Source organism: Coregonus lavaretus (genome assembly GCF_964263955.1).
Source record: "Coregonus lavaretus genome assembly, contig: HAP1_SCAFFOLD_3645, whole genome shotgun sequence".
NCBI lineage: Eukaryota > Metazoa > Chordata > Actinopteri > Salmoniformes > Salmonidae > Coregonus > Coregonus lavaretus.
In genome coordinates this window covers 2584-12801 of record NW_028163082.1, presented here as the reverse complement: position 1 = coordinate 12801, position 10218 = coordinate 2584, and the positions used below count along the sequence as shown (strand labels likewise).

Genomic DNA, 10218 nt, shown 5'->3' with positions numbered 1-10218 from the left:
ATTGCATTGTTGGGTTTTGAGTTTGCAAGAAAGGCATCACTGTACTTGAGCATGAGACATTAAAACGTGGAAATTGAAACTTAAATACCATCAGTGATAGAATTTAATGGATCAAAATATAGATTTTCCTTAGCATTATAAAATGTAGGCCCCTATTTCGATGATGCAGAATCCTCTAAATGTACCATTGCAGTTAGTCAACATTTAAAAGTTGACTAGCAGTCGAGAGATGGCAGTGAATCTTGTTTTTAGAGCACATTAGTAGAATTGTAATAAAAGGGAAGGAACGGTGTAAATCTAGGAACAGCTGTTCCTCTTTCAGTCCAGCTTCCTTATTCATCATCTTAAATGGCTTTAAAGTAGTGCTGCAGATCTTAGAAACAAACTTACCACACACTTTTCAAATTTCAGAAGATATTATTTTAATTATAAAAAAAAAAAAATCATTCATCATAGGCAAATTTAACAATTTCATATTAATTGAAAAACAATTACTTCATAACCGTGATATGGCACAGCCAAATGACGACATGTAATCTCAAAATGGCAATGCTAAAACACAGAGAGCTCTTCAACTACATTTATAAATAATGTACTATTTATTTATTAGCAGCTGGCCTAATGACGACTAAGGAGTGCTGCTACCATGGAAATTAAATAAAGCCAAATAGTTACTTGTTATTAATCAGAGATGAGTATCAGAATCATCCCCTACTACCTGGGTTTTAATTTCCATCCGAGGTTACGTCGATCGATGGATTGTTTTTATATAAACCGTCTCTATAAAGAACAGTGTTAATATCTCCAACCCCTTTTTCAGTCCTACAAAACAACAAAAGGTTTTCTGTACAATTAGGGACTGCATCCCAAATGGCACCCTATTCCCCACATAGAGCACACCCTTTGGGCCCTGGTCAAAAGTAATGAACTATCTAGGGAATAGGGTGCCATTTGGGATGCAAAGCCCTATGGGCCCTGGTCAAAAGTAATGAACTATCTAGGGAATAGGGTGTCATTTGGGACTCAAACTTTTAGCTCCTCAGGAACGGTCCACGGTTCAGTTCCCGCCCAGAGCATTGAGAGGGTCGTCGAAGATGTTGCCCGAGTCGTCCGCTGCACTGGTGTCCTGGGAGGGAGGGCTCTTCTTGGACTTGGATGGAGGCTGCTTGGCCATTGGCTTCACAGTGCTGGGAGAGAAGACATCATCTGTGGAGAGAAAGCATGTCCAGTAGATGTTTCAGTTCAAACTGGTGGCAATGGCATTGTAAGACTGTGTATGTGTGTGCGCACGCATACCTATATTTGTCTGTGGTGCATGTTGAAACAGTTATTGAGGAACAACAAACAATGCAAAACCTAGATATTCCGAAATATATGCTCTGTAAACACCCACCCATATCATCATGAAATATTGATTTAGTCTCCGCCTTCTTGGACTTCTTCTCTTTCAGTTTTGAAGTGGCTGTCAAATCAGCAAAAATGTCAACGTTGTCGTCAAACAGGCTGGCATCCAGGGATTTCTCTTTGTGGGCTTTGGGTGGAGTCTCCGCTTCATCCTGGGACAACAGAAACAGACATATTCAGACAAGAAGCAGACACACACACACTTTCCAAGGAATATATGGATTTCCCTCCACCTCCTGTTGCAGAGATCGTGACTCTTGGATAAGCAGATAGGCTGAGTCAGCATGCGCTGAGCCAGACCAAATGCATTTAGACTACTATAATGTACTGTAGGGCTGAGAATTACCAGGGACCTCAAGATATGATATTATCATGCTACTTAGGTGCCGATATTGCGATTCTCAAGATTCCATTTGTATTGCGATTCGATATTGCGATTTTATTGCAATGATGTTCGTAACATATTGTTCACAGAGTATATAAAACATTAAGAACACCTGCTCTTTCCATGACATAGACCAGGTGAATCCAGGTGAAAGCTATGATCTCTTATTGATGTCACTTGTTAAATCCACTTCAAATCAGTGTAGATGAAGGGGAGGAGACAGGTTAAAGAAGGATTTTTCAGCCTTGAGACAATTGATACATGGATTGTGTATGTATGCCATTCAGAGTGTGAATGGGCAAGACAAAAAAGTAAGTGCCTTTGAACGGGGTATGGTAGTAGGTGCCAGGTGCACCAGTTTGTGTCAAGAACTGCAACGCTGCCGTTTAAAAAAAAAACACTCAACAGTTTCCCGTGTGTATCAAGAATGGTCCACCATCCAAAGGACATCCAGCCAACTTGACACAACTGTGGGAAACATGGGCCAGCATCCCTATGCTTTCGACACCTTGTAGAGTCCATGCCCTGACAAATTGAGGATGTTCTGAGGGCAAAAGGGGGGGGGGGGGGGTGCAACTCTAACAGGAAGGTGTTCCTAATGTTACAAAATTAGTTTTGATCAGGAAAATAAAAACATGTTGTCTCACTATTTAAAAAGAAGTTGGAGAACTAGCTATAGGATGAAAGATACCGGAGTTTTGGCACAGGTACCACCGACTGCTACCTAGCAAAATAAAAATACTCAGTCAAAGTATCTATATAATATTGTCCAAAATAATATTGCGATATGTAACTATCGATATTTCCCCCCCCAACTAGTACGATGAAAAATAAACTAACATTTCAATGATTGTAAGATATTGTACATTCCTGGCTGTACAATAAATAAATAAATAAATAAATAAATAAATAAATAAATAAATAAACTGACTGATTGGTCAATTGACTGACAATATTGATCATCATGACCAATACCTGGAAGAGGTCCTGTTTGGGAGTAGAGTTGCCCCCTGCCTTAGTGACTTTCCCCCCAGCAGTAATGTTAGTAGTGGGAGTGGAGCTCTTTCCCAGCACAAATATATCCTCTTCATCCTCCAGGAAGGAAGAGGCCTTTGCCTTCTTAGCTGACCTCGTTTTCACCTTCTGGAAAAGGTCACCCATGGGGTCGTCAAAGAGGGACGGAGGGGTCGCTTCTTTCTCCTTCTTCGGAGTCAACTCGCCCTCTGTAGTCTTTGTGGTGAGTTTGGGTGAGTGGGTGGTATTATTGGGGGCTGGGGCTAGGGCAGGGACAGACCCGAAGAGGCTGTCAGAGCCAAACAGGTCAGCCTCGTCGGGAGAAGGCAGCACCTTCACCTTGCTACCCTTAGAAGTCTCTCTCTTTAGAGGGGTGTTGGACACTGCTAGTGTTAGCACTGACGGTCTGACAGAGACATCGGTGAGCGTGGGTTGGGAGGCAGGTAAGGAGGAGGGTAAGGCAGTGGTTGGGGCTTGGTTGGGTAGACTAGGCCTGGGCAGGGTTAGGTTAGATAGTGCCAGGCTAGGCTGGGTTGGGTTAGGTAGGGTTGGGCTGGGTCCGGCCCGGTCCTCTCCCTGGTTCTGGTCTCTCTGGTCCACAGAGCTCTGAGCTGCCGTCTGCCGTGCTGCCCTGGTCTGGGGCCTGCGGTGGCTGGAGCCTTTAGCTCGGCCCTACAGGAAGAGAAGACACACAGAGTCATAACAGGGGCTTATTCAGGAAGGTACAAGATACAAGGTTAGAGCTTTATACATTTCTATCATTGGAGGATCAAAAGTAGGCGTTCTTTGTTTCTCCCACCGTGTTCCATTATGCCCACCACACCCCAGTGCCTGACCTCTGACCCACCTTGTTGGCACTCTGTAGCACGGACACCTGGACTGGGTGGTCGAAGCTAACCCCTCCGTCGCTAGGGGACTGGGTCCCTGGCAGACTGGGGGTGAGGTTGGGGCTGAGGCCTGAGGAGGTGAGGCTGGGGCTGGGGCTCGGGCTCATCCCTGGTAGGACCGCGCCGGGCAGGTTGGCAGCAGGGTTGATCACCAGGTTGGTCTGAAAGTGGGGAGGAGGAACACATTTGTTCACCAACTAAAGTCCTTTATAAGAGAGGGTTTGTAGCACAGTGAGGACACATGCGAATGGTCCTCACATTATATAATTGGATTTACAAGTAATTTGGTTAATGCAGTCCCTCATGATCATCAGAACAAAGCTGTAGACAAACAGAGGAAAGAGAGCCCAAGAATAAAGAAAGAAAAAATGTAGACGTAGGAACGACATCTATTCATGCAGTTTCAGGAAGAAGAAAGGCTGAGCAATCGCTTTCAGACTGACGGTAAAAAACAAAATATTATGTGAATCAATCTGACAGTCACGCTGTCTCAGTTTAGCTTTTATGCCAGCAGTGGAAAAGACAAGACGACATGTTTCATGTCAAAGGCAGAGGCAGAGGTTCAAATATGTTTGGCAGAGAAAACACGTTGGAAGAATGAATGCTCATTCAGAAAGAGTAAAGATAGAGTAAAACGTTGACTGATTAAAAAAAATATATATATATATATATATATGTTTACTTGGAGTTTTCCAATCCATGACGAAGGCTCTTTAGATTTTACAGGGCTTGGTGACGGCTTCTGTGCAATTGAACAACATAGATCAGGTTAAAGGTCCAATGCAGCTGTTTTTATCTGAATATCAAATTACAATTAAGTAACTTACTGTGATTTTTGACCGTTTTAATTGAAAATAAGAAACAAAACTAAGAGCAATTTTTCAACCAATAATTTTGCTAGGACTGTCTGGGAGTGGTCTGAGTGTGGACGGGAAAACTAGCTGTTATTGGCAGAGAGGTTTGGAACCAGGCAGCCTAAAACTCCATCCCACCAAAACAGGCTGAAGTTTCAGGTGGTCTTTTCAAACAGCTCTTACACTAAAAGTACATTATCATAATTTTCACAATATTATTCCAACCTCAGTGTGGAAATATATCTAAAACATAGGAAAATCCAGTTTTTGACTGCACTGGACCTTTAAGTAATCTAGACACAGACAGGAGTATCTCCAAAAGCAATGTAACAGCCTGGATAACACTCCTTTGAAATATATCACAGTATAATAAGTCTCAACTGAGAGGAGAGAGCATTACTGTCTATAGATATCCTTCAAATTCTGAAACACATGGGCAATCACATAGACTGCATAGCACTAAGGCTGCATTTACACAGGCAGCCAAATTCTGATATTTTTTTCACTAATTAGTCTTTTGACCAATCAGATCAGCTCTGAAAAAAATCTGATGTGAAAAGATCTGATGCGATTGGTCAAAAGACCAATTAGTGTAAAAAAAAATATTCAGAATTGGGCTGCCTGCCTAAGACTCTTTGTTTCATCAGCCTTACCTCACTCCCTGTGACTGGTGCGGTCACAGAAGGTTTTGGGGATGGCTCGTCTTTACTGTGTTTACTGGGCTTCTCCGATACTTTCTGAGGTCAAATAAAAGACAAGGACTGAGGATGTGCAGTCATCAGTAAATTAATCAAGTTGTATTCCTATTGTTTTCATTGATTGAGGGGATTTAGAATAGGGAACCGGCCGAAGAGCTTTGGGCTTGACAGAGCTGAAGAGGTAATCTCCATCTTCATCACTAAAAAGTGTTGGGGCTGCCGACCTCACTGAGCTGGGCCCGGACTTCACTGAGCAATTATCATTACTGGGCCTGGACCTCTGAGACAGGAACACAGCACTTTATCACCACCAATATCATTAGTACAATTAATTTATCACTAAAAGGAATAGCAACTAGTACACGTCAATGTGCTGATGCAATACAAGACATCCACCCTGGTCCTGGTGAGTGCAGGCTTTTGCTCTAGCCCAACACTAACACCTTTCCCCTCTCACTGAGTCTACTGTCCCTAGAACTCACCACAGACTTGTCAGGCGTGGCGAAGATGTCAACGTCGGGGTCGTTGTCTCTCTGCTGAGTGTGACTGAACAGCAGTTCCTCATCCTGGAACACCCCGGTGCTGCTCTTGGTACGAGGACGCTCCTCTGCAGGCTAACGCACAGACACAGGATTTACACACATACTCAGACAGACAGACTCACACACACACAGGAATTGTCAGTAGTATGAATAAACGAACCCAGACAAACCTTGAGTGTGTTTTTGGCAGTTGGTTTGCTAGGTATGGAGACAGGGGCAGTCCAGTCAGCACCCTCCTCGTCATCAAACAGACTGACAGTGTTCTTCGTTTTGGCCTCCTTCTCCATGGGGGGCGAGCCCTCCTTAGACATGAAGTCATCACCATCCGTCTCGTCCAATGGGCTCTTAGTCTGCTTGTTAAGGGACAGGAAGATAGAGAGTGAGTGAGTACAGCACCTCACACTTAGGAGCAGGGCTCCATCTCAATTCACCTTTCCTCTCTCCTTGCCGCCTCCTCAACCATATTGGAAGAGAAGGTCCAAGGTCCCTCCCCTCAGGCTTTCTTCTCCAATGCGTTTTGAGGAGAGAGGATGTGAGGTATCAAGGAAAGATTATTTGATTAACGACCCAAATGACCAAAACTAGGTTATGGCAAAATTTCAGTTCAGCTGATCCTAGATGAGCTTAGAGAGAACTTCTACCCTGAGCCTTCTGTAGCGTCTCACCTTGGCTGCTCCCAGCACGTTGATCCCTCCAAACAGACTGACGGCCCCTAATGGCTTCTTCTTACTCTCACTGCCCTCTAGTGGAGAGGACAGGTGCTGTACCTCAGGACCCTCCTTCGCTACCCTCTCCTTCTCTGCACGCCTCTTATCCACTGGGGGAGAAGGAGGTGCCGTCACCTCCTCAGGTTTGTCTGTGTGGAACAGCGAGGGGGCTGGGGAGGCCACAGCAGGAGTCTGGGGAACAGGACAAGGGCATGAGCTACGGGGTAAATGACTAGTTTTTTAAAATTCAACCATACATACAGTGTCTTGCAAAAGAATTCACCCCCCCTTTGCATTTTTCCAATTTTGTTGCCTTACAACCTGGAATTAAAATTGATTTTTGGGGGGTTTGTATCATTTGATTTACACAACATGCCTACCACCTTGAAGATGCAAAATATTTTTTCTTGTGAAACAAATAAGACAAAAAAAACAGAAAACTTAAGCGTGCATAACTATTCACCCCCCCCCCCCAAAGTCAATACTTTGTAGAGCCACCTTTTGCAGCAATTACAGCTGCAAGTCTCTTGGGGCATGTCTCTATAAGCTTGGCACATCTAACCACTGGGATTTTTGCCCATTCTTCAAGGCAAAACCGCTCCAGCTCCTTCAAGTTGGATGGGTTCCGCTGGTGTACAGCAATCTTTAAGTCATACCACAGATTCTCAATTGGATTGAGGTCTGTGCTATGACTAGGCCATTCCAAGACAGTTTCCCTTAAACCACTCGAGTGTTGCTTTAGCATTATGCTTAGGGTCATTGTCCTGCTGGAAGGTGAATCTCCGTCCCAGTCTCAAATCTCTGGACGACTGAAACAGGTTTCCCCTCAAGAATTTCCCTGTATTTAGCGCCATCCATCATTCCTTCAATTCTGACCAGTTTCCCAGTCCCTGCAGAAAAACATCCCCACAGCATGGTGCTGCCACTACCATGCTTCACTGTGGGGATGGTGTTCTCGGGGTGATGAGAGGTGTTGGGTTTGCGCCAGACATAGCGTTTTCCTTGATGGCCAAAAAGCTAAATTTTAATCCAGCTCTGTGGAGTGTACGGCTTAAAGTGGTCCTATGGACAGATACTCCAATCTCCGCTGTGGAGCTTTGCAGCTCTTTCAGGGTTATCTTTGGTCTCTGTTGCCTCTGATTAATGCCCTCCTTGCCTGGTCTGTGAGTTTTGGTGGGCGGCCCTCTCTTGGCAGGTTTGTTGTGGTGCCATATTCTTTTCATTTTTTTTTTATAATGGATTTTAAATGGTGCTCCGTGGGATGTTCAAAGTTTCTGATATTTTTTTATAACCCAACCCTGATCTGTACTTCTCCACAACTTTGTCCCTGATCTGTTTGGAGAGCTCCTTGGTCTTCATGGTGCCGCTTGCTTAGTGGTGTTGCAGACTCTGGGGCCTTTCAGAACAGGTGTATATATACTGAGATCATGTGACAGATCATGAGACACCTACATTGCACACAGGTGGACTTTATTTAACTAATTATGTGACTTCTGAAAGTAATTGGTTGCACCAGATCTTATTTAGGGGCTTCTTTGAAACAAGTTATTTTTTTTCATTTCACTTCACCAATTTTGACTATTTTGTGTATGTCCATTGCATGAAATCCAAATAAAAATCAATTTAAATTACAGGTTGTAATGTAACAAAATAGGAAAAAACACCAAGGGGGATGAATACTTTTGCAAGGCACTGTACATATCACTGCAGGGATGTTACCACACATATATTCCATGAAGAGTACATAAAAACTGTACTTTCTCAAGAAAACTATCATGAATAAAAACACATTTTAATTCAATATTTTCATTGTTTTAAAATAATAGATAAGAGCCTACATATCACTGAATTCCATTGTTCCCTCAAAGGCTTTTCACCTATAGATTATTCATTCATGACAGTGGCTGCTTCCCAAATTTGCACCATATTCCCTATATAGTGCACTATATAGGGAATAGGGTGCCATTTGTGACACAGGCAGAATCTGTAACCCAGGCTTACTTTAGGGTCAGCTAGAGTAGAGCTGTTGTTGACGGCTGGTTTGAAGCCGAAGAGGCATCGCGTATCTTCATCATCCTCAGTCTCATCTTCAAACAGGAGAGACACTCTCTGTGGCTTCTTCTGACTGCATCAACACAGCCATTTACACCCATCAAAACGACACTAAGACCCTAACTATAGGTTGAGTCAACCATGTTTTTGTATTTTTGGGGGGGCACTAGTCAAACATTTTACCATAATGTCTCCATTGTTGTCTACTATGGATATGAAGTTTACCTCGACTCCTTGGTAGTAGCAAAGAGATCGTCATCATCCTCATCGAACAGGCTGTCTTTAGGAGCTGCTATGACACTGGGTAGACTAGATGGGGCGCTATCACTGGACTTCATCCCTCCAGTCTTACCCTCTGTCTTACCAGCACTAGGCTTGGAGTTCATCCACTGGTCCTGATACAGACAGAATACAAAGGGTTAAATAGATAGCATCTGTTGAAGTATTAGAGACAACCTTCACTATCAAGCCCGGTTCAAAATCTGGCCCTTGCCCCATACCCTTCTGGTGTTTGCAGATTTGTAGGAATAGGATGGTTGTAAGCTAATTCATATCTGAAGCTGTCCTAAGCCCATTGGATGGAGTTGCCATCACCATATTGGCTATGGGCAATTCCACGGTTACAGACTGATGCAGAGACTCAGATCTTTCACTTTAAAATGTATGTCAAACAAAAACCAATGATTAAAAAGTTAAACAAACCATACAACCCTATGCACAAGGACAACGTTTAACAATTTCCACAGAAATTGTTACAAAAACACATTTACTTGAAGAACAGTGCAGATGCAAAGTTTGGTAACAGAATGACAGTTTGTGCTGTTGGTGCCCTCATTCTGTTACCAAACTTTACATCTGTACTGTTCTTCAAGTAAATGTGTTTTCCTTGTGCCTAGAGTTGTATGGTTTGTTTAACTTTGCAATCATTTTTTTTTTTTTTATTTTTTTTTTATTTTTTTTACATACCTTTTTAAAATGGTAAAAACGGAGTCTCAGTATCACTCCGTTACCGTGGAATTGCCCACACACCTCTCCAGTTATTTCAGATCTGTGAATACCAAAGGGGGAGTGGCTACAGGAGGGGGCTAGGCATTATTTTCTGAAAGGCTGAAGTTGAACTGAAGTTTATGTAGCAAGGTTCCGTTCCCTCCCATTACCTTGTCATCACTGAAGAGGGCGATAGAGAGATGTTTTTTGACATGTGGTGTGACGGCTTCAGCCTGGCTTGGTTTAGACTTCTTTGCAGACGCAAACAGATCCTGCATGATGAAAGGAAGTGGTTAGATATGAAGATGCAAATTAATCATATTTTATGGACTGATATAGGTCAGGCTCATCTTCTCACCTCTTCCTCCTCGTCATCAAAGATGGACAGAGGAGCTTTGCTGGCTTTGCTCTGAGGTGTGGGTTCAGGCTTGGACTGACTCTTAGGGATGGTTGGACATATCTGTAGAAAGACAGGGACAGAAAGGTGGGGTTAAAACTGTAAAACAATAAAGCATATACAATATCTTTATCATGTTTCATGATCACCCCGAACATCCTACAGGGTTCGTACAGACAGTGGCAATTCAAATTCAAGGACTTTCAAGTACATTTTCAAGCATTCATATATATTTTCAAGAACCATCAAATTGTAATAGTTCATATTATGTAATTGTTTCTAGTCACCACC

General features: G+C 43.1%; 1 protein-coding gene across 1 annotated transcript; it reads right to left on the bottom strand.

Annotated features, from left to right (window-relative positions):
- Nucleotides 1-1057: 1057 nt before the first annotated feature.
- On the bottom strand, nucleotides 1058-9990 carry LOC311118505 (WASH complex subunit 2-like; the record flags this gene model as incomplete). Its single annotated transcript, XM_084193297.1, has 14 exons — nucleotides 1058-1206; nucleotides 1394-1556; nucleotides 2765-3475; nucleotides 3651-3851; nucleotides 4373-4432; nucleotides 5198-5281; nucleotides 5388-5522; nucleotides 5725-5856; nucleotides 5955-6137; nucleotides 6450-6683; nucleotides 8493-8616; nucleotides 8769-8938; nucleotides 9701-9802; nucleotides 9889-9990. Coding segments are annotated over 14 exons (2550 nt in total), but the record flags the coding sequence as incomplete, so codon positions are not given.
- Between the last annotated feature and the right edge of the window lie 228 nt (nucleotides 9991-10218).